The sequence below is a fragment of the Argopecten irradians genome, chromosome 16, assembly GCF_041381155.1.
Source record: "Argopecten irradians isolate NY chromosome 16, Ai_NY, whole genome shotgun sequence".
In the NCBI taxonomy this organism is placed as follows: Eukaryota; Metazoa; Mollusca; class Bivalvia; order Pectinida; family Pectinidae; genus Argopecten; species Argopecten irradians.
The window spans coordinates 8,619,197-8,645,007 of record NC_091149.1 but is presented as its reverse complement, the minus strand read 5'-3'; the positions used below and the strand labels follow the sequence as shown (position 1 = coordinate 8,645,007).

Here is a 25,811-nt window from a genome sequence, read left to right as displayed (position 1 = left end):
ATCGAGGGTAAACACCAAGTTAACCTAGACTGCCCAAGGATACATACCATAGCCGCTATAATAATACTCAACCGGAAACGCACGTGGAATGTTTATATACATAGCCCTACCCTACCGGTGTCATATCAAACAGATGAAAGGGACCACAGCAACTATGGCACACACAATAAAGGAAGTATATACCACACCCCAGTGGGCACATAACGTCCGGACAACATTTTGGCAACGTTTTATTTAGGTTGCGACGTCGGGGACATTCTGACAATGTTGTGAGAACGTTTTTCTCCAAACGTCCTCACGACATTAGCACTTGACGTCCTGAGAATGTTTTTATATGGTTAGGAAAAAAACTTTGACAATAATTTAATATATTTCAAAAAGTATTATTGTTGGAAACAACTTTTAAAGGAAGCGAATGAATCTATTCAAATAATGATACATACAAGTAGGCCTTATATTTTTTTCAATAATTATTAACTAATGAAAAAATAATTAATCATTTTTTGTACTTTTAAATAGTTTTATTTTTTTAATTACAGATACTATAGGTATTAATTGAATAGATGAAAACAAAACAAAAAGTATAATTATAAATACCAAGTTTACATACCGATTATTACGTCAAATATGTAAACTACCGAGTTATGATAAAAGAGTTGTGTTACCTCCCTTTCATTTTAAAGTTTATCCGCTAGGGGTCGGTATTAACTATTTAAAACAAAAAATTAAAATCATTAGAATAAAGCGTCTTTTTATACCAATAAATTGTGATTTTATTTATATGACATTTTACATATTTTTCCCCGCACACTACAGAAACTAGGAGTGGAAACTCGTAAAGATTTGTTTGGTGTTTGCGCGGTTATTTTCACTTCCGGTTCTTTGTTCATTCAAACTTTGTGTACACACGTGCTTCACACCAATAACATTTCTTTGCCTCGACAGCATCCAAACAGGATATATAACTTCCAGATATCAACAGATATTTCAAGGTAAGTCTTTGTTGATTCGTATACAAACTTGTTTTAAAAAGAATGTGTTTATTATATCATATCGCGGTAAGTTATTTTATCTATATGTGTAGTCAGTATTTTGAGTAGTATGTATACACATATACATTAACTTATACAAATTCCCTGATGTGCCTGTATCCTATTTGTGTTTTTATTTATGTAATAACGTACCGGCACATGAAAAATATATCGTCTAAATCATTATATAGATTTTTAATATTTTATTCTGTTTTTCTTTTACAGATGAGAATGCTTACATAAGTACACACGGAAGTACGTGAAATGGCTCATACACAAACAGTCTAGGTGGAAGTTGTTGCATCTAATTCATGCAGGATGAGCAGAAGACATTAAAATATTATATAAACACTATATTTTGTTGTTATTGTACTTCAAAATACTAGAATAATGAAAATAAACAACGTAACATACAAACGTTGTGAAAACATTATATGAAAACATTCGGCGGACGTTGTCAAAAAACGTTCCCCAAACTTTCATTTGCAACCTTTTTGCAACCTAAATGCAACGTTGCGATCGGACCTAATAAAAACGTCCTCCGGATGTTGTGTGCCCACTGGGACGTAAGGCGAGTGACCTATATTCCCACATTCCTCCCCCTTTAAGATCAAAGTATCGTTTTCACAAAAATATACCTTTATCACCAAGACTATCAACCTTAATTACCCTTGGAATGGGTATCACTTCCGCCTCTATGAATACAAAAGTAAAATCCTCCAATCATTAACAAATCCAAATCTGAAAGCTACACAAACTACACACATCATAACCCGGTATAATGTGACAGTATTTTCAGAACCACTATTTCTATGGAGCAGGCAGTACTGACCTCCATGTATCATAAACCAAACATTATCATAGCTTCTATCCAAATATGGTGTACAGTAAATATGGACATAAAACACTATGTAGAACAATATACCAAAATATAATCTTGTCCATAATATACATTTAACATTATAACCACCAGCTTAATACCGATTAATACCTCAAAATATGGAACAATAACCTTTTAGTGACATACCCCATTAATATAGATTAACAGGTACTGCACTAAGTTCGAATCTAGAATCCCACCACGAAATCTGAGTAACCATAAAGAACATTAACCCATAGGAACTTTTATCCATAACGAAAACTTATAGTTTAGCTGAAAATCAAACAAATAGCAATGAAATGTCAATGTTTTCCCTGAAATGAAAAATGGCATAATCCACAATATTTCACATTTCACATTTCACAAATGAAAATAATCCAAATGTTTAAGTCACAATTTCTTCTCTTTTCAAAATCCACACGAATGAAATCAAAATCGCATAACGCTTAACACAGTCAACGTTAACACAAAATCGTTGTACCACACTCTTCAAAAAATATGTCCGTTTCCTGTGTTCTTCCAGTTCCGGTGGTCCTCTTCTTAATCCATCCCACCCCCCGGAGGTACGTAACGTCCCCGGTATTGTCTTCCTTCATCTTCACGGAGGTACGTAACGTCTCCGTATCCCTCATACAGCTCCATTGATCCCCATTTGATTGACAATTAACCCCCTAGAACTGGTACAGTTCCTCGAGGCCAATGCCAATGGAGATGTCTGGTATCTTCTGTGGCTGCTACCTGACCTGACCCTGTCATTATTCTGAGTTAAGGATCGAGGTCACATCAGGTCACACTCATACCATTCCTCACAGTAGGGGTGGTCCAGTAACTGTTTGAGTAATCCAATTCCAGTGGTAACAGTGTACTATCCTGACCCTGGCTAGTCAGATACACACGTGCTTGTCCCGTTAGATGGTCTCACGCCCTAGCCTGTCATCAATGTCCCATTAGTGTATGAAATATATCCCCTCCCAACTGTTGACATAGGAGGTATCACTAGGAATTTAATTCTGTATACCTCGGCCGATCTCTCCACTCCCGAAACTATGTATCGCTACCATTTTATCCCATTTTGAAAACATAATGAATCCACCTTTGAGTTGGTGAACTTAACCCCATTTAACAATTGGAGAAACAGACACATTGAGCCTAATGTCTATCAGCATTCTAAATGTTACCCTATGTAAATGCACCTTGCATTAAGACAACCTATGTCTATAATACACCAGTAACCATTGTCGAACCCGACCTGACACTTTCCCTTGTTTATCTATACCCCCTAGAGTTTCCTTCCAATTTACCAACTCTCTCTTTGACGTTTAAATACTGGCTGGACCTCTCATTACTCATTAGTTTTCTAATTAATGTAACGCTCCTTTCTAGTTTCCTTAGAGTTACAATCTCCCCATACCAACACAATATGGTCTCACTGATATACTTTCAACGACAAAACCTAACAAAGTTTTATCAATATCCTTATTCCTAGTTTCTGATACCGTAGAGCAAAAACTTACTTCATTATAACAGTTTTGTGTTTTAACATGTAAATGAACGTCTATTGTTACAGGACTTGCTATTTCTAACAATAAAGGTTACAAAATACACATTGCCTTGAAACTGAATTTCACAAATAGTTCAAGTGTTATATAATCAAATACTCACATTCCACATCCTGGTCACAGCACCATTCTGTAATAGCGCGTCCCCACTCCCGGGACTAGCGTCGAGGGGACGTCAGTTCCCAAATGTTGTGATCGTATAGTTTTGATTTACAATCCTCACGACACCGGTCAGCAGACGAATCCCGAGAGTAGAGACACGCACACACGCTGAGCTGATTACAGACAGCTCAATCCCAAGTTCATAAGGATGTGGCGGAGCAATTTAATTACACATCAACAAACACTTACATAAAGTTAAATGGAGATTTATTCATATTAATTAACTAGATCAATTAAACAGTGATACATATAAACGGTAACAAAGTAAGTAAAAGTAATACACAAAGATAAACGGTTTCAGTATACGTACACCCCTATAGGATTATATAGGACCTATCGATAACGGTACATCTACCCCCTCCTATACCTATAAACTTATACACTACACCCTCACCTCCCGGTAAACACTAGCAACAGCCCCACTCCCTAACTAACGTGTACACACCCCCACGTGCCCTAACGTTTACGTACTAATGTACGTGTGCTGTTGTCAGCACTGTGTGGTAGCTGTTATCAGCTCCTGAGGTGGGAGAGGTATCTCTCCCTGGGTGTTGGCCGGTTATCCGGCCATGCAAGTCGTACAATTTGGCTGTGCAGCCCATTTTTATAATCCCCTTCCCATGGTCCTATTTGCGATGTCGCACACCCATTCTGATTGGTCTAATCTATGGCATATGCGCAGTGAGCGCGGAACCTCATCCGGCAACTCACCGATATCCTGTAGTATCGAGGGTAAACACCAAGTTAACCTAGACTGCCCAAGGGTACAAACCATAGCCGCTATAATAATATTCAACCGGAAACGCACGTGGAATGTTTATATACATAGCCCTACCCTACCGGTGTCATATCAAACAGATGAAAGGGACCACAGCAACTATGGCACACACACTAAAATAATCAACATCATATGTAAGGCGAGTGACCTATATTCCCACATTGGTAAATTAAATGCAACATAGACTATATTGACATCATCTATATAGATAAGCATAGTTGGCCCTGCAGGTAGGGCGTTAGAATTGTACCTGCTGCCCCTATTGCATGATCGTAAAAGGCGACTAAATTTAGGATCTTATCTTTTCTCTTCTTCCTAACTGACTCCATCTTTCCTAATGCCTCCCTTGGCACCGCCTCACTTTTGGCCTTGAGTTGAGCGTTCGCCCCTGTGAGGAAGGCTCTGGGTTCTGTCCCCTGGCCGAGACACACCAAAGTCTATAAAAGTGGTAGTTTCTGCTCCTGCTTAGCGTTCAGCATACAGGGAGTGGGACGACTGGTTCGCCCGTTGTCAGTATAATGTGACCGGGTGGGGTGTGGTGCTTGGTGTCTTCGGCGGCATGCTTCAGTGATATAGCACTATAAAAAGGGCAACAGTTCCACTATACAAGAAGACACAACACGAACATACCGCAGTCTCCCAGTACACTCACCTCGCACAACATACACGCAGCACACCGCATGCATGGGAGGCCGTCCTTACATGACCATAGCTGTTAATAGGACGTTAATAAATCAAACAAACAAACAAACATAGATAAGCATAGTAAATGTTATGATTTTGTAACATTTCATTTTCAGTTGTCCTAGTGCGAACACCTCAAGACGAAAAAGGTTTGTTGATCAATCTGTTGAATACAAAGTTTGATATATAATAATTGGATAAAATATTGATGTCACTATTATTTTCATTTTTTGATGGATCAACGGATTCGCACAAACGCTTAACAAACAAATCCATTGTACATTGTGTTAAAGCAACTTGATATCGACAGCAAAAGTACTGATATGAATGAGACATGTATCCTACTTTTTGCTTTTTTGTTTAAGGGAATATAGCTCGGGTATGAAATTAATATATCTATCAACTAATATGGCTAAATGATTATATATGTCAACATTATCAAGTAAATTCGTTAATAATATCGTGTTTTTTTTTATTTATAAGAGAGGAAGAATTCAGTTAAGATAAATGAGTAAACTTCCTAGGGTCTGCGGTGGCCGTGTGGTTTAGATGTCTCGACATATTACCACAAGCCCCTCCATCCCTGGTATGCGAGTTCGAATCCCATGTAGGGCAGTTGCCAGGTACTGACCGCTGGTTGGTTGTTTTTTCTCCGGTCTAGATGACCTATAGTCATCATGTTTCGTCCGTCGTCGTCCGCCGTGCATTAATTGTTCACATTTTGAACTTCTTCTCAAGTTCTACCAGTGCGATTTAGCTGAAACTTACATGAAATGATCCTGACATGGTCCCAACAAAGTGTTGTTATTTTTCGGGTCGATCCGAAATCCAAGATGGCCGCCACAGCCATCTTGAAAACACATTTTGAACTTCTTCTCAAGTTCTACAAGTGCGATTTGGCTGAAACTTGCATGAAATGATCCTGACATGGTCCCGACAAAGTGTTGTTATTTTTCGGGTCGATCCGAAATCCAAGATGGCCGCCACAGCCGCCATCTTGAAAACACATTTTGAACTTCTTCTCAAGTTCTACCAGTGCGATTTGGCTGAAACTTGCATGAAATGATCCTGACATGGTCCCGACAAAGTGTTGTTATTTTTCGGGTCGATCCGAAATCCAAGATGGCCCCCACAGCTGCCATCTTGAAAACACATGTTGAACTTCTTCTCAAGTTCTGCCGGTGCGATTTGTCTGAAACTTGCATGAAATGATCCTGACATGGTCCCGACAAAGTGTTGTTATTTTTCGGGTTGATCCGAAATCCAAGATGGCTGCCACAGCGGCCATCTTGAAAACACATTTTGAACTTCTTCTCAAGTTCTACCGGTGTGATTTGGCTGAAACTTGCATGAAATGATCCTGACATGGTCCTGACAAAGTGTTGTTATTTTTCGGGTCGATCCGTAATCCAAGATGGCCACCACAGCCGCCATCTTGAAAACACATTTTGAACTTCTTCTCAAGTTCTACCAATGCGATTTGGCAGAAACTTGCATGAAATGATCCTGACATGGTCCCGACAAAGTGTTGTTATTTTTCGGGTCGATCTGAAATCCAAGATGGCCGCCACAGCCGCCATCTTGAAAACACATTTTGAACTTCTTCTCAAGTTCTACCGGTGCGATTTGGCTGAAACTTGCATGAAATGATCCTGACATGGTCCCGACAAAGTATTGTTACATCTCTGGTTGATCCCAAATCGAAGATGGCTACCATGACACTATATCTAATTAATTTCCTATATTTAAAGGCCCTTGGGCCTCTTGTTTTTAATCAAATTTGTTGAAAGAAATTGAAAATGATCCTGACATGGTCCTGACAAAGTGACATCATATATAATTAATTTTACTATTGCCAAAGTAGTCAGATGACCGTTAAGGCCCTTTGGGCCTCTTGTTTGTTTTCCGGATACTTCAGTTTATCCTCCACCAACAAATCAGGAACTTCCTGGCTGTTAATAGGACGTTAAACTAATGAAATCCAAAAAAGAAAACCTTCAATCCATAATGAAAATTTAAGTTTAGGTTCTACTCAATAGTTCTGTTTATAAAGGGACATTTTAGTTTCATGTACAATAAGCATATCTTGTAAATCTTTTTTCAGATCAACTAATGGAAACAGCGGAATTATACATTATAATTTTACAGCTGAAGTTCCGGCGTCATTAAAAGATACATTCCAAAGCGAATTAAACGTGTCGCTTGAGAAGTTACAAAGTAACGATAAAATAAATATGACGAATGACGAAATAAATGGAGTCCTTTCAGGAGGTACGTTTAAAACAAATGATTTCAAATATATTATTACTGTTTGTTATTTTTATATATGGTATTTACATTTCCACTATGACATCTCTATATAACTTACCAAAGGCTTGTGTGCTTGTGTCGTTGTTCTGTTCATCCGCTTATTATGCAATCAAAATCACTTTGACGTTGCATTTGGTAGCGCGCTTCAGTAAATTTGTCGTCGTCCAGTATAAAAAGTGTTCATACACTTATAATTGTAAATTGAATGAAGTTTAGTGCTGAAGCCACACTTAATTAGATGCATTTCATTATGGAATTATTTTTGTCTTCCGCCTTCAGTTGTAAACCAAACCTCAGACAATTGTGATGCGGACAACTATTGTCCTTCGGGATATGCTTGTAACGGTTCAAACTCAACCTTCTGCTTCTTTCTGTGTGATGACGTATTTCCATTCGATTGTGGAGCCAATGGAGAGTGTTATGTTGAGGTTGTGTCCGGAGACGCAAGCCATAGAAGGAAATGCAAGTAAATATCATAACTGAATACTCATTCATATATTAACTTAAATGTAAATTGCATGTAATTTTGAATTATTACCGGTTATGAATTAATAAATAATAAATGAATAAGTATAGGTTGGTTACAAAGTAATGGTATCGTAAATATTTGTATTTGGACTGTTTAAAATTGTATAGTAACACAGTTAATTCAGGTTATCGATTGATTTAAATCTCATGATTTAACATTCCTGAAGGAGATCCAGAAGAATCACGTGATGAGATTTTGTTCGTACACTCGTTGAAAAAAAAGGAATGTTCATAAATTTAATTAAAGGAGATAGCTTTGAATAGACTGATAGAGATGAATATCATTATACTACTACACAAATGTGAATAGAAATGTTCTTACAATGAAAGATTTAGAGAAACATCGCTACTTTACTCTGCAGTAGTCCAAATAATTCGAGATAATTAAGGAGTCAGTGGTAGATGTGTTCTATTAATACTATTTATAGATAAATCATGTTATATTCAGAAACATTACTAAATGAGGCAAAACTCAATACAGTGAGATAAATAACATGTATTGATAATTTCGATTTATAAGACTTCCACAATAAAAGGCTAACTCAAACCTCTTTATCACAATGAGAAATATTCAAAATAATTTTGTAATAACACCGGTACTCGAGATAAAAGATTCGAAACTTATAGAAATCGAGAGTAGTTAGGTTCGATATAACGAATCCTTACGTATTGTTGTAGATGCGACATTGACGAATTCTACCAATACGAAGGCGTTAAATGTGATGTTAAAAAGATGACGTGGCAGTTCGTCCTCGCTATCGCCGGCGGATGTGCAGCAGCTATCATCGTCATCCTTATCTTCATCATCATCATAACGTGCATGAGGAAGAAGCGACGAAACAACGGTTATAACAAGTAGTAGGTTATAATAGTCAAAAACGACAGAATCATGAGTATACTTATGATTATGTTAAATATCAATGAAACACAATTTAACAAAGCATGACAATTTATTGACTCGTACCCTATCCAGGCCTCGAACTCATGATCTACGGCACCAAATCGCCTAGCCAAACATACCTGCGCCTTCTACCACTGCGCCACATCCACATCTCCACATTGGATAGGGAAATAGTCAATAAATTGTCATGCTCTGTTAAATTGTGTTTCTTTGATATTTTATGATTATGTTAAAGAGACATTGCCATTAAGCTAAAATGATAGGGTGTTCAAGATCTGTATTTTTCTTTTATTATTATTTACCCGTAAACGAACATTGTTTTGGGGTGTTTTGGAAAGACTTATTCTGTTCATGATCATGAAAAGGTCTTAGATTTATGTTTTTGCTTTGCCAGTCAAAAATGACGAAACTTTTTGTGACGTCGTTTATATCTGGATAAGATTAAAGTGAACAGTCGGGCAAGGATGGCTAAAGTCGGTAAAAATGGTGTGAATGTATCCAGTATAATTTCTTAAGAAATGGAAAATAAAATCTCTCGTCAAAATCTGTCTGCGTACGAAGAAATTGATTTAAAGTTTGGGAATTCTAAAACGTCCTCCCGGCTCACTATGTCCGTGGTTACATTTCCACGCAGCCTCGCTTTCAATGCTTTCAACTTTTCTTTACTTTAATGGTCAGAACTGGGAAACTAAGCAGAACTTGACGGTCGTATTAATATACGAGAACTTTTGGAAGGCCAATGAACGCATTTAGACTGGTTTTCTTTGCCCGACTATTCACTTTAAACATAAAACTGTTTAGATTTAAGACTGATTCGTGATCTTTGGGCCTGGATTACAAGTAATGATCGATAAACAACATCTTTAAATGCAAATATTCTGTCTACTTAACTGAACTATACTGAAATATATTCTAGAAAACCAAAAACAAATCAAGAATTTCTTTTACAGTATTATTTTTATGCGACGCATTAATGTAATGCTATGGGTATATTATTTATGTTATTTTATGTAACCTTAACTTCAAATGAAATGACATTAACATTATGCTACGACTATGTTATATATGTTGTTTATGTCACTTTAAGTTCAAACGGCAGCGGTCTTGATTACACCGATTTACAAACCAGACCTTCTACAAGGATATACCAAGGACTACGACATACTGACAGGGGGAACACAGGCACTGCACAAGTAAATATATCTATATACGCATTATAATTACTAATCATGTAAATCAACGGCTGGGACAAACGGGGAAAAAAGTAAAGTTAAAAAATAATATAAAAAGTAAAGTAAAAGTAACTTAAGAAAAGTAGGTCCTTATATAACCTCTGTTCCATAGAGAATCTGACAGCATTTCAATCCATGAATCTGGGTCACATTCTGATGATCTTAATACCAATTGTGCTTCATTTCAAATAAATCCGGCAACATCCACTGAAAAGGATATTTCGTCCTAGCAAACATATCCCTGTAGCTCCTATGGGCGAAACGACTAAATGGTTCTGACAATTTGTCACGACTAGTTAATTTGGAAGTAGCAATATTAATTTAATTTAAAACAACATAATATGATATGTTGTTTCCTCTTTGAAACGGGGTGAGCATATGGATTTCTATTCTAATCAGATTGAGTAAAGTAAAAAATTGTAACATATATTGTTAGACTTTAAAATGTTATCATTATCGCCGACAATATATCAAACTCAATCAGAATGTATCCTTCCAACTACCTTTATTATAAAATGATATCAAATATGCTGATATATCTAGCTATATGTATTAACTATGTTCGACAAACCTTTAGAACATGAAAAGAGGGCAGTGATATATATTATTATCAATGTAATGTATATATCTTAGCAGTGGTCATATGTATTTGATTCAACTGATATACGTAAAGATTTCGAGCGTCTTATACTTAACTTGGTTTTTTTTTTCTAATTTTGTCCAACATTTCTACTTTCCGCAGGGATATGAGAACAAAGCGTATGACTATAGAGACTATATCGAAACAGAAAATGACCTTCATTACCGGAGTGACGCAAATGGCTCACGTGCTGCTAACGGCTCACGTGCATTGAATGACTCTCAAACCAGAGCCTGGAACCCGGATGAGAGTGCTGACGTATATGCTAAATTGAACGATCGTTTTGATGATGTTAACTACCAGGTTAGTTAATAGCATAGGTATTAAATTCACACCCTGTAGAACCGTCCAGGCTTTTGTTTGTGAAAACAGATTTATATAAATATAATGTTTTACTACCTTGCAGTATGAGAAATATATAGATAATATGACCGCATTATTTCAAATTTGAATATTCAAACTATTTTAATATAGTGTAAGTATAACTTTGTCTAATTAGGGTGTGTCTATTCCGTCGTAATTTTCTTTCTTAATTTAAAGTACAGTATAAAAGTATAACAAAAATTAACTACTATGATCCAGAAACATGTAATAACAACAGAATAAAAACATTGTATGCTGGTCCCGGTAATAGTTTGGACAACTTAAACTGTACTTCATTTTATTTATATGACAATTTGCGACCGACGGCACAATCTGAATTTTGTTTTAAAAAGTACTAATTTTTATCGACATTTTTCAGTATAACATCAAACGTGCCCAGCTTCGACAATCTGTTAACAACAGTGATGTAAGTATCCATGACAACAATAGGAATTATTTATCATTTATTCATGAACAGAAGATACATCAGAGAAGAATACAATGATATTACATTTGAATGATCACTTTAAAGCACGAATTTTCATTACACTGAAAATCTGTATTGCTTTTACAATAACGGCCATTTAAAGTGAACAGTCGGGCACGGATGGCTAAAGTCGGTAAAAATGATGTGAATGTATCCAGTATAATTTCTTATGAAATAGAAAAATAAAATCTCTCGTCAAAATCTGTCTGCGTACGAACAAATTAATTTAAAGTATAGGAATCCTAAAATGTCCTCCCGGCTGACTATGTCCGTGGTTACATTTCCACGCAGCCTCGCTTTCAATGCTTTCAACTTTTCTTTATTTCAATGGTCAGAATTGAGAAACGTAAGCAGAACTTGACCGTCGTATTAACATGTGAGAACTTTTGGAAGGCCAATGAACGCATTTAGACTGGTTTTCTTTGCCCGACTATTCACTTTAATGTGATCATTTCTATGACAATTTCAAATTGATCACGTTATATAGAAATGTAGAAATTTTAAAATATTTATCTGTGAAAATACCCCTTGAAGTAACAAAACCAGTAAGGTGGTATCGCCCATTTCATTACCGTATTCCCGGGTTTTGTTCGCGGAGATGACATTTTCGCGATTTCGCGGGTTATTGCTATGATCGCGAAAATTTGATCTGCGAAATATTGAGAAATGGTTGAGACACTTATAAAGACAGATTGGAAAAAATATAAAAACTTAAAATTAAACTTTAATTTCATTGTTTTTAGCTCTAATCGCCAAATTTTTGGCCACCGAAAAATACGGTATTAAAAAATGGCTATACATGTACATTTTCATTTTTTCGTATCACCTATATTTTCCTCGTTCTAAGATTGTTTTATATTATTATTGTTCATTATTGGGTTTTTTTCCTGATGATAATCCACACTTGCATCATTTCATGAACAGGTACGGACCGGCTTTTGAGGGATTCCTGCCATTAAATCAAGACATGTCTGTATGTGTGGTCCTGGGTGACATTGTATATCCGGAAAAATATTTTTGTATCAAAAGATTTGCCAAATCCAATGAAGTAATTTACTAGCGTGTGATACTCTAGCATCCAATGTTTTAAATTATGTTATTAAAATTGTGTTTCTTTTATACTTTTAATGATAATCAATTGTTAACACGCAATCAAAACCGTGTATATTTTTATGTATATTTCTATGTCAATTCTCAGTTCAATGTTTAGGTACATAAACAGGCTTTTTATTTATTGTAAACCAACTTTCTTTTGCTGCGATTAAATTTCGCGATTTCCCTTTCAGAACGTGTTCGCGAAGATTAATATTCGCGGATTTAACTATTAAATGATAATTCCTATCAATATAGATAATGTCGATAAACATTTGCAAATACGTGGATCGCGAAATTCTCGGAAGTAAATCGCACGTTAAACGTATTTCGCACTTAATTAAAATTTGCGAAGATAAATTGAGGCGAAAATGTTTCAGTCACATATACAATATAGAACAATGTACGTCTCAACCGCACAATTAAATTACCGCAAATTTAGTCGATAGGTATTAGAACGTGAAAAAAGGTGGTTCCATTAAGATGTTAGATCTATAGTGACGATCAATTTCCCATCAAATTTTTGTCCATTCCTTATAGAATTTCAGTCATCTGTTATAAAACCTTTATTAATGGTGTATTATCTAATTAAGCAAAACCTGTTCCACAAACCATCAAATATGTAGTTAATGATGTATACCTGAATAAGGATTTTTATGCATATCAATTTAATGAAACTTTAGCGTACTTAATTAGCTTTGTTTTTGTTACAAAGTTGTAGTGAATGTTTCATCAAAATTGAAAGGGCGAAATAAGTACATATATGTAACATCAACTTTGGTTTGATAGATTGTAAATGTCCAATATTAATTTTTCAATTAACCAATGACGTATTGCTATACCTATATCTATATATATATTATAAAATCAAAAATATCAAAGAAACACAATTTAACAAAGCATGACAATTTACGGACTCACGATCGCATAGTCAAGCATACCTGCGCCGTCTACCACTGCGCCACCGGATAAGGCACAAGTCAATAAATTGTCATGCTTTGTTAAATTGCGTTTCTTTGATATATATCATAAAATCGATAGACAATCAAATGTTTAGTATCCGTTTGCTTTATATTATTCGTTGAAATATTTTTCTTTTATATTGTCCAACCTATGTAAAATCTGGGGTTTTTTTGTGTTTGTGTGTTTACATTTCTGTGATTTTGTATTTTTCTTGTTTTTTTGGGGGGATTTTTCATTATTTGTTTTCTTTTATGACAAAGAACCCCTTGAAAATATTACAATTTTGATATCAGATCAGTCTCTGATTCAAAAAATTTAAATTTCAAACTTTATTTTACATCGATTGACAAACAAGTTATTACACAAATAACGATAGCTAGTATATTTCTCTCATACTTATACATTTAATGATGGCTGGTCTAGGGCAATACACTCATGCTGCCTAAAGCTGTATTGCATGGCTATCCATGCAATAAAGCATCGTGACGTCACAGCGTCAACAAAATTACTAGTTTCTCGGTACATTTTTGACATTTGTTCAGGAAAATATGTTGTATTTACTTTAAAAAGATACAAACAATAGAATTTGCGTTGAAAATATCACACAATTATCATTTATTATTTCCATTCACGTTTTTTCGAATGCATTTCAAAATGGCGGAAAATCGAAGTAGTAAAATTGCAATTAAACGTCGAAGTATAAGAGAATATACTCTTTCATACGTGGATATGACGAATAAGGATATTCTACCCTCGGGATCACAAAATGTTGTAAAACCCTCGGCAAGCCTCGGGTTTTTACTACATTTTGTGACCCTCGGGTAGAATAGCCTTATCCTTTATATCCACATATGAAAGAGTATTATAACATGTGTGGATTTTGATAAAGATTATATATTTATAACATATATTCGTAGAAGAACCATGGACAGATTATTGAAATCAGAATGATTGCAACGCGAGACAATGAATATCAGTGCTACCACTAGTGATGTATTATATACATTGTAACTGTCCGTTTATATCATAATTTGCCTTTCATCATCGTGAAATAGCACATTTCATAACATTTCGTCTTGAAGCAATGCAGTTCACAGCAAAATGATTTCTACCAATGATACAATGTGAATTATAAACAGCAATAAAAGATTTGCATAGATGGTTTTCAGTTCAAACTTTTTTCTTATTTTAAATTCAATGAGATGTTGAGCTTTGAATTTGATTCAATTTTTATCGGTGTTATGTTTGCTAAACATGCATTTTTGATGAGAAGCGGATTTTAGTCCGATTCAATCTCATAATTCGTGGGGGCAATATTATATAAATACTACCTGCATTAGAGGGTGACAGTGCCTAGTGTCACCCCAAGGATATCACTGTCACCCGAGGCAAAAAATAATTTATTTTATTATACGAAAAGTCTAGAAATAAAACTAGTTCTCAAGTTCTTGCAATCTATTGAAACATTTTACTTATTTTAGCAAAAGTCGAAAACCTTCGGCAGAAAAATAACATATCAGCTTCCATACTGTACTCAATAGCGTTTATTACCATTGCATTGTAGAAATAATACTTACAACAAGCATTCAGTAAAATATTCTTGTAAATGTTTTGTAAATCTCAATGTTTTGTAAATCTCAATGAATTTTGGTTTCGTCCCGTCGTCTGTTTACAACGTTAGCAACGTCACGAAGACGCTTGTAATCGCATGTCTTCCGTTTACCTAATCACCGACGGGTTTATAAAAACTAACATATAGCGCTTGACGGTAAGCGAATATTTGTAAACAGAAAGCTCCGTACTTAATTTGAAAACATTACAAATTTGATATTGATAGACAGACTAATTTGGCAAAACTGTTACTGAATAGCTCCAGATAAATTTCGAAGCGTCGCTTCAAAAAACAAAGATGGCGTCAAATAAAGAAACGAGTGCGCATCTTTTTCGGGCGGTTAATATTTTGCACTGTCAAAAATACACTATCACCCGTTGCTAGGGGTTGCTATGAACGTGTTTATTGTCTCATATTGTTATAATGCTAACTGCCGTGTGATAGTGTAAAATACCAAATATCTCTCGACTAATCAGAATGCAGGATTCTAACTTGAGGTATAATGATATGTTATAGTGTATACTGCAATCGATATCATTTAACGGTAATTTTAACGATTTTGGGCCAGACATGCTGCGCGAAATGTTTTTGTATATCGTTATATACATGTAGCTGACCGTAATCCATCTATTATTTAAAGATGCTACAAAGCTGAGGAATGATATTTTTCTCTTTTAAAAGCAGGAGCAGACGAATTAGTACTTTTCTTCAGTTACAAAAGTTACTTACTTTAAACTATTATCACAACTGAAAAGTTTGAGCTTCTTATTTTAATTCAAGATGAACATATTAAAATTACTTAACTGCATCCCGAAAACATTCCATGGCACTATATAAGCTCTATATGGAATTAAGTACTAACTGTATAAGCACCAAAAGCAAAACAAATTATTTTATATGCATGTTTGTGTTAGTTCAACGTATATAAATACATCAGTTACTGTTCAAATCATGAATTTCATTTATGCTCTGTCGGCGATGGAGTTATTCCCCTTTACTTAATTCTTATAGTGTGATCAAACAATGATGATGTCTGATTTACAAAAATCAATAACTAAAATGTTGGGGTAATAAAAAAAATCATTTTGGGGTAATAAAAAAAATGTTAATAAAAAAAATCATTTTTTTTTTTGTGAGTTGGGAGGGGGGAACTGAGAATATAAAGTATGTATTTCTTTACTTCCAATACAAAAATATTTTTCATTATACATATCATAGGTTTTTATTTCAAATCAAATCAAAATATCCCACGAAATTCATTAATCTTGATATTACTAAATACACTTAAATGATTAATTATTCATTACGATATTGCAATACATCTACCAATAAACAACTGAAAATACACATAAATATTCAGAGCTTATTATAATGTATTTCCAATACGAAATTCCATGAGCTAATAAAAAAACTTTCATTACGTCATCATATAATCAGCCAATCAGAAACAACGTTACAAACGCCGACGGCATTCGGACATATGATATGATCTAAACCAATTGGAATGCTCCATTCTAACAAACAATATCGACAAAGAGTTAGAGTCTAATGATAAATAAATATTCCTTAAATTACAATGTATGATGTTTATGTTTTTTTAACTCATTTATAAATAAAAATATATTTTACACCAATTTCGAAATACGCTACATGTATATAACTTTCATGTATACAGATAACTCTCGGTCGCCCACATGTAAGAAATTTTAAAGCGATGGGAGGAAACAGAAGTATGCATGTTCCCAGAGAAAATCCACGCCATCGGGAGGAAAGCCATGACCTTTTTCCGTCCGTACTGTGGATCACAGACCGACCGATGTAACGTTGAAAATAGACCTCCGTTGAAAATCGACCTCGCGTCATTTTTTTTAACGTTGAAAACTGACCCCGAATGGATGTCAGTTAAACTGTGGGTGGAGTTTAGTTAACGGCGACAATCTAACTAAGGGCGGAACTTACCTGTGTTGGCTGTTACACATTAAAAAACTATGAAACTTGAAATTGCAATCATTATTACACAACTTACTGAAAAAGCTTGGTGAACAAAATCTTTATTTTTTAACATATACTTGTAGTTATGATCTATATGTACTTGACTTTAATTCACAGTTATAAGGGTGTGATTAAAATTGTGATTTAATTATTTTCATTTGCACTCACAGAGACCCAAGAATAACTTAACATATAATTATTTGGACCTATATTCGCCAGTTCATGTAGAGTATCTCAAATATCAAAATATGTGAAAAAAAGCAAAGCCAATAATTATAGGCCCATATAAAACAAGACTTTTAAACAGTTCTATTACAATTAGCAATGCATGTCAATGCATTTTCCTCCGGATTGGCTTCTTTTCCCCACCTTTCAAACACCTACATATATACGTGTATAGCCATTTACAGGTAACGTTTCACGAAGCTGCCAGATAAGATCTTGTGTAGTTTTGTCTTTCGGTGGTAATGTGATGATGAGTGACTTAAAAAAGAAAACTTTAATCTTTATATCCAAAGGTGTATGCTAACAAATCTTTGATATGAAGATGTGACCAAATTCAGTAATTTTCTTTGAAGTCAACATGGTTTTCGCAACACCATGTGGAGTCTAGTCAAAAGGGGAAATTTCCCAGAGTTTCCAATGGCTGTCATTACATGATGCGAAACATTTGGAGGAGGAGGTGAAACTAGTCACGTGATTTGTGGTTTAAACGATCTGAAAGCCCATTCCGGACGCTTGAGCGCATTTCACTATAATATCTGCTAAAAAACACCTTATTTTTTAAAATAAATCTTCTCATAACGGAAAGATATCCAGCAAAGTTTCCATCAAAAATAGGACTGAAATTCGGGTCGCGAGTTCTTTCGGCAATTTTACTTTGACAGGTAAATTTACTTTGAAAAAACGATGTGTTAAAACAATACTCTAATTAATTAATACGCAATACTCAGTAATTTGAGATATGACTGATTCTGTGACTCGAGTTATGTTTAATCATTTACCAAGCCTAATTATATTGAGTTTTGAAATAGGGACGAACTGATTCAACTTAAACATCGTTATGAATTTGGATTAATCTACAAATAGTATAAAAGTATAAAGTTTGTCTTGTTAGGTTTGCACAGATGTAGCCAGTGTTTATTAATCAGGTCAATTATACGTTTTGTCAAAAATGTCATTAATAAAACGTCCCTTTTGATAATATACATGTATACAAGGTACAGTCTTGTAAATTAAACATTTTATTGGAAATCTTATAACATGTACACTGAGGATGTAACATAGTTCATACATTACTCAAATACTACAGGTTTGATATTACATGATATGACTTTATCAACATTTCTTGTCATGAATGAAAGATCAATATATTCGGAGAAAGGAACAATTGGTCATTAAAACTCTTCGTGTACCGTTTGCGACAATAGTCAACATGATCTTATCATCCACCTTCCTTATTGTCGACTATAGTTTACACTTGATCTTGACATTATGCATTTGCAGTAAATCTTCTATTATTTTCAATGTAGCGATTTATAAAAAGTATTTGTTTGATAAAGATTGTAATTAAAATCCTCTAAGACCTGCTGTACAATTTGTCAATAATCGTTATTACTTATTCGAGGGCAAACTCAGAGAGAAAATTGTTCTTTCCATGGAGACATCTGTAGATGTATGCCTTCACAGAGGTCCACAATTGTATAGTATACAGTGTTGAATCAGATCTCTACGACACACGATTTTATTATTCTTAATCAGCTATAGAATGTCACACTTTGGTATACCTCAATCAAGGCTATAAATACACTACAACACCGTTTCAACACAAGCGTGACATCTACATATATCAAATGCCCAATACCTTGCCGGAGCAAAATATAAAGGTTTCTTTAAAAAAAACAATAATAACATCAAAAAAGAAAAAGCCGATGACTTAAGATGAGGTTACAACACCAACCATATAAAATTAAAAGCCGTTTCAGAAAGGTAGTGGGCCTTTCAGTTGACAGCCGCAAGACGACAGTAAATCAGAGGAAAGAAAAGAACATACACGTGTCAGCGTATATGTATCAAGGTTTTAGACAAATCATAATCTACGGCCTCCATTTGCATAATGACAATGTCAAAAAGGACTCAATGTGTATGTTCTTGTAAAGTCGAATCCGGTCAAACAAGCGATCCTTGTACATGCTATATATAACTGTATTGTAAATACAATGGCATGGTTATTTGGTGACAGAAATATGTAACGAACCCTGTGTATTTATTAAACTGAAATGTACACTTTTTGCATATTTTGCCAAAATTTACAAACAACACAACAATCTACGATTCCCTTAGGCTTAACTTAATACATAAACATTTTTATCAACTAACTTGTGGTCAAGTACACCTTAGAAGTGATAAATAGGCATACAAAATATCACTAGTTTAAACAGGGTCTAAATCCTTTAAAGATGGTCCACCGCTGACAAATGATAATTTTTCTCTAACAAGAACCGGAGCAGACGATGTAGTATTTTCTTCAGTTACAAAGTTACTTATGTAACGTGATCGGGTCTATCTTTCGATAGACTTCACCAAGTGAGATATCTGGTCTTGGTAACAGACCACTGGTCAGTGTCACTGGTCTACTCCTGGTACACGGAGTATAGATTTATTCAGCCTTTGGTCACAAGGCCCTCAAGGTTTTGTAATTGTTTTGGTACCACTCAGTAATATAACAAATGCCAGATAAACAGTTAATTGTAATTTATTAATAATACAAATAGATAAACAAAGTACGAGTTCGTGATACACTTTTGTCTACGACAGGCCACAATGTTATCTCTCACGTAATACTCACTACAATGTATTTTCTACTAGATACACCTCCAATAATATACTTAATTAGTTAGATAATGATAATAACTCTCTTACATGACGTGCGCTATCTTTCCAGCCTCAATGAATTTTCCTGGTAGCGAATGTAAACAATTACGTAATAATCAGGGGGAAACCCCGACTATAAATAACCTACCGTACTGGTTAAATATATTACATAACAAGTATTGTTCCCTAGGAGAAATAGAGAGTGAGTCACGCCCGAACCTGGTCAATGGTTCCGAGCCCTATAAAATTCCTGCTACTCTCATCGGCTGCTGGGTCGTGACTGGCGTTTCAATACAAATGCCCCGAAAGCTACGGGACATGTCACGAAATATCCACGTGCCGGGACCGTAATCTGATTGGCTAATAGTTACGCAATGACGACATCCGTTAGTGACATGCGCAGAGGCTACTACCGGCAAAAAGCATGTTGTAAACAATCAGTATTGATACCAGTTAATTAAAATGACTAACAGCAACAATATATTACGACTCACAAAAGCAACACATGCAGCGATGATTCACAAACGATCTACTAGATTGAGGTATTACACAATTTCCTACTGACAACAATTATTTACAATATATCGACTCATAATTCGTACTCGTATAACTCGTCTGTTACACGCAAAGCTTACTGAAACAACGTAACACACTCTCGATTCTCACACAGTTTTATAAACAGAAGACATCATATAATGTGTATAATCCATATGTAGTCAAGCGTGAACCACCTAACGTTACACTTAGTTGACACCATTACTACCATTGAAAACCTTGAGCTTCTAATTTTAATTTTCCAGATAAGAATATAAAAAATGATTAATTGCATCCCGAAAAAAAAGTCCTATATGGAATGCAATACTGATTGCGCATGTACCGAAAGCAGAATAAATTATTTTCAATTACTTTTTGTGTCAATTAGAAATATATATACACGATTAAACACCAATTATTGTTCAAATGATGAGTATCATCTATGCTCTGTCGGCTGTGGAGCACCTTATTATTAAGTTATTTGTACCGTATTTTTCATACTTACGTAACAGGAGTTTTTAAATGTTATTTACCACCTAAATCAATCTACATTTTGAAAATTACAATATATTGGTGTTTACAATGTTAAATAGGAGGTCAAAGGGCATTTTGGTGATACTGAAATACATTGAAAATAGTACACTTGATCAAAATAAAGCAATATACTAAAATTTCTTTTCAATTTTACAATGCTATAAGTAATTATAACGTTACTTTAGATAGGTTTTTATCTAAACATACATAAAGCATAAAAAGCAAACTATTACAGTACACAAATTCTGTGCTTTTAAAAATTTCTATAGATCATCATAATTTTTACTTGCTTTTTGAGTATTTTTTCACAGCTTAATTCATCAATTGTTTGTTTGTTTGTTTGTTTAATTAACGTCCTATTAACAGCTATGGTCATGTAAGGACGGCCTCTCATGTATGCGGTGTGTTGTGTGAATGTTGTGCGAGGTGCGTGTTTTGAGAGAGAGTTTTTTTCACAGCTTAATTCATCAAAACATATTGTTTTCAAAACATATTTGAAGAAAAAAAATAGCATGTCGAAATTTTCCCCTTGTTATGTCACGTTCACAAATTGAGTATGAAATATCCCCACATCAATGTTCGTTCAACTACAAAGCGTTTTCAATTTGCGACATGCAATTATATTCCGGCAGGAATCCCTGAAGCTTTTACAAAATATAATGCATATAATTATACTGCCAACTGACGATAACCAGATTACAATATTCAATATCATAATCAACATCTCATTGTTTTGCTTTAAGATATTTTCCGTTGTTGAAATATAGTACAATGACATTACAGTGCTTGGTAACTCACCTACGATAACAAGGCATAGGTTTGCTAGTGACATATTTACAACATGTCGTAAATGGTCAAATGAAGATGTTATTCTATGAACTTCAATACTAGATTTAATGTATTTTACATATCTGCCGACCGAAATGACCTCTACGACAGTTAAGAAGATGAATGGCAAAAACTGAATTAGGGATTGTCTGATTATATATCCGTAATAATAAACATCTATTAACCAAGAAATTCTGTCTTGTGAGGGCACTAAAAGCAATGTGGTGATTAGGATGTTGTTGTCATGCTTGGATTGAAGTTCTACTGACGTCATATTGCAGAGTAGAATCACTTCCGGTATATATGTTACCAATGTAATAGCAACGCACGTTAAAACATACGCACGGGCATATTGTTCTTTCAAGTAACTGTTTATCTTCAAAGGAAACGAGATGATCACGAGTTTCTGAAAGGCAACACCAAGCATGACGAGGATTGATAAACAATGAAACATTGCTGGAAGAGCGTTGGTCGAAATAGCTATCAAAACACATAGGTTGTATGGTAGGAATTCGCCATTCCCCCGATAAAACATGAGATAAATGGCCACAGGAAGTTGAATTAGAGAAGCAAGTCCGTCAAACAAAGACCTCATTCGCAAAAGAAAAACGTTGGACCTTGTTGACATGTTTGAAGTAAGACTAATCAGTATAAACGCGTTTAAAAGCAAAGTTATAGAAGCAGTTACTGGTATAATATATCGGTAAGTGGTGGCTTTCCAAGGATTCTCCAAATATTGTGACTCCATGCTGAATGCATATTTAAGTGTATGAAAGTATTCATTGCAAAATTCTGATACTCTTCCCTTACTACAAAGCAGCTCCAGAAATTTCCATTTGGTGACAGCTGTATCGGGGTTAGCTTGCTCGAAGTGTTTCACCATGTCAATACAACTCCAGAAATCTTCACTTCTAATGTCGGCGAACGCCGCATCACAATATCCAAACGACGCTCCATAGTGCAGACCACATTCCGCATAGTCAGGGAATGTATCATTAGATACAAAAAGCTCACAAAATGCGTCAAATCTGGTCATCCAGGTCAAAATAGCTTGTATAACCACTAATGGTACAGACCCAAAGACTACAAACATCTCAGTGATCATTTTTATACAAAACTCGTATCGATGCTGACCAGGAAATTCTTGATTCCATTCTGTACAGATTGAAACTGTAGCGTTTTCCATCTTTTTCTTTCAAATGAGACGTGGTGAGTCAAAGTGTGATTTCTTGAACAAGATTGCAGGACCGAATGTTGTTGATCAAATACAGCCTCGTCGAAAATTTTCGTTTTTTATTACGTTTTTATCTTCCATGATGATCAAATCTTGGCAGAGATGTCACTTTTTAATTGTCCATCGATGAAAAATTGGATCGTTAAGCTGCTTTGCTAACACTGAACTCAACTAACACAACACCTTCTTTACAAATGATAGTTTTGGACGTAGCCTATCGATTTGTACCAGAGTTTCATGTGACCTGTATCAAAGCCGTTAATCTTTTTTTTTTATGTACACACCCTACAGATGTCATTGTGATCAGTTCTCAGATTTCATCATATCGAAATATTTAGATAAATATATATCGTTGGCCTAGATACATTACACAGTCATAGTCAGCCGATAAAAGTTTCATAGCAGGTTATCATCCATACTCCAATAGCTACTTTCAGTGTCGCTATATCCACCTATATGTTATAGTTAAACTAGAAGCTGTTCAGTAAAAAAAACTTACCAATCACAAGACAGAGCTTTACTTTTTGCTATGACATAGTACAGGGTTCAATTTCAACAAATTACAAAAAATGTGAAAAGGGATCAAACAACAGGCCTATGCAGGATCTCTCTCAGGGTTTACATTACGACAATGAAAGTAACCCCCGGAATGGCAAGTGTCGCGGTGTTTAAATTCACCATATATATAATATGGATAAAATTAGGTGTTAAAACTACATGCGCTATGTATTGTCTGAATTTACATGTCCCTGTGTCATGCAATGTCCTGTACATGTATTTTGTGTGTAATTTATGTGTAAGTAAGTTGTTATGAGGACGAATGAGAGGCGAGCGAATGGATTGGTTGAGTGTGTCACATTGACCCTGCATGACCCTGTCCTCCCACCCTGGTGGAAGCGTGTCCACGCGTTTATAATGTATATATGCATTACAAAGGACCGCACGTGGTCAGTTAGGTTAGGGTATTGTATAGGGTCAAGTGACTGTAAATTGTAATTTGTAAATATATGTATCTCTGAAATTAAAATAGAATTTACTAAAGTTATATAATAAATAAATACCTGTATATATATATTTATTTATTTACAGTATAAATCTACATTATATAATAGCCGGTACATTTATGTGTCCCTATGCATTGTCAGGTATTGTTCTTTTTATTTCAGGTTATCTGTCTCTGTTTTTTCTGTATATAAATTAAAATGTCAACTGTTTACAACTGTTGATTAATCTATGTACGAAGAGAACAAATCCACATATATATTCATTCTCGTAACACAAGGATGACAAAAGCTATGGCAATCCTGGCTTTAGTTAATTCCATACTTTAGCATAGCATTGTGTTGAGGATTTCTCTCCCAAACTATAGGAGATTGTAGGAAAACGCCCAAATTAAATTAGCATTCATTATGATCAACATCACTAAGGAATGGTCTAGTCTTGCAATGCCGGCTTCAGCTAAAGGAGATGAATATGTTATTGGAGATCAGCTGTACATGTATAATATGTTGGAGAGAGAACTGTACCGAGGCCCGTCAGAGCCAAGATCTGTTCTCTCTCCCACATATTGTACAGTTTTGGCGTATATCTAATTTAAAACATAGCAAGTCTTTGTGTTGATAAAGTACACTTTAATTTCTTATATAAACCATTTTTGTGCCCTTGCCTGTGAGCTCAGGAAATTTTACTATGTGCATTCAACCAAGACAAATCCACTAGAGACAATGGGAACATAGAATTACCTTTGCCTGTGTTATATGTGATGAATAGCATTCATGAACAGAATACATGAAGCATGCTTTTGGGTTGGACATCTATCTGTAAATTCACTTTCACCATGTCCATCGACAGTGATCCAGTGATATTACTTTCTCAATTTAAGCGATATATTAAGGTGAGTTTTGTTGACGTTTATTACTAAACGGACGTTTGTTACCAACGTCTGAAGCGGTAAAGAAATAACATATGATACTATTTCAATTCAGGCATTTGTTTGAAAGCGTCTTGCTAAAATGGTCGCATGTAACAGTGAGTTCCAGGCTACTTCAAAACAGTTGGTGTCTCCAGAACTTTCATTGAATTCTGAGGATTTTTAAAAATCACATTCTCTGGGGACAATCATGTGCAATTTCGTTCAACAAGCAAATGAGATTTGGGTGAAATTCTGATTTTTTTTGATTTTTTTTAAATACCATCAAAATAAGTGTAAAATTACATTGTAAATAATTTGGAAATTTAAAGTCAAAAGTTGTGTACAAAAACATCAAAGTTTCAGAAAGCGGAAATTGAAGTTAATGCTGTGTTAAATGATGAATTCATAATAAGGAGGGAAAACTCGAAATGGTATATTTACAGAAATTCTGTGGAAGTGGTTAATTTCGCATCAATAGAGGATTAAATTCTCTTCATATTCATTGTGTGGGATTTTTTTCGTAATTTGGATTAAAAAATAATGAATATTCCGGCAGGTTGTGTATTGTGTGTTTACATAATTATGGGACTATGCATGGAGACAAAGTACAGAAACAACAATAGATGACATCACAACTATATTTTAAAAAGACATAAGAACTCAAAATGCACTTTGGCAATA

At 34.8% G+C, this 25,811-nt stretch overlaps 1 protein-coding gene and 1 long non-coding RNA gene across 3 annotated transcripts in view; both read left to right on the top strand.

Moving 5' to 3' along the window:
• Nucleotides 1–14,770, top strand: part of LOC138310956 (uncharacterized) — a 33,075-nt gene extending 18,305 nt beyond the window's left edge. For both annotated transcript variants that reach the window (XM_069252322.1, XM_069252323.1), the window contains exons 6-13: nucleotides 5,211–5,243; nucleotides 7,199–7,365; nucleotides 7,684–7,870; nucleotides 8,611–8,790; nucleotides 9,921–10,026; nucleotides 10,808–11,008; nucleotides 11,448–11,495; nucleotides 12,480–14,770. In XM_069252322.1, coding sequence (XP_069108423.1) covers nucleotides 5,211–5,243; nucleotides 7,199–7,365; nucleotides 7,684–7,870; nucleotides 8,611–8,790; nucleotides 9,921–10,026; nucleotides 10,808–11,008; nucleotides 11,448–11,495; nucleotides 12,480–12,497 — 940 coding nt within the window. In that variant the 3' untranslated portion in view covers nucleotides 12,498–14,770. The remainder of the gene's footprint in view (nucleotides 1–5,210; nucleotides 5,244–7,198; nucleotides 7,366–7,683; nucleotides 7,871–8,610; nucleotides 8,791–9,920; nucleotides 10,027–10,807; nucleotides 11,009–11,447; nucleotides 11,496–12,479) is intronic.
• LOC138310919 (uncharacterized) lies at nucleotides 197–1,385 on the top strand. Its single transcript, XR_011206495.1, has 2 exons — nucleotides 197–992; nucleotides 1,257–1,385. It is a non-coding gene; the product is annotated as an uncharacterized lncRNA (long non-coding RNA).
• Nucleotides 14,771–25,811: the final 11,041 nt, after the last annotated feature.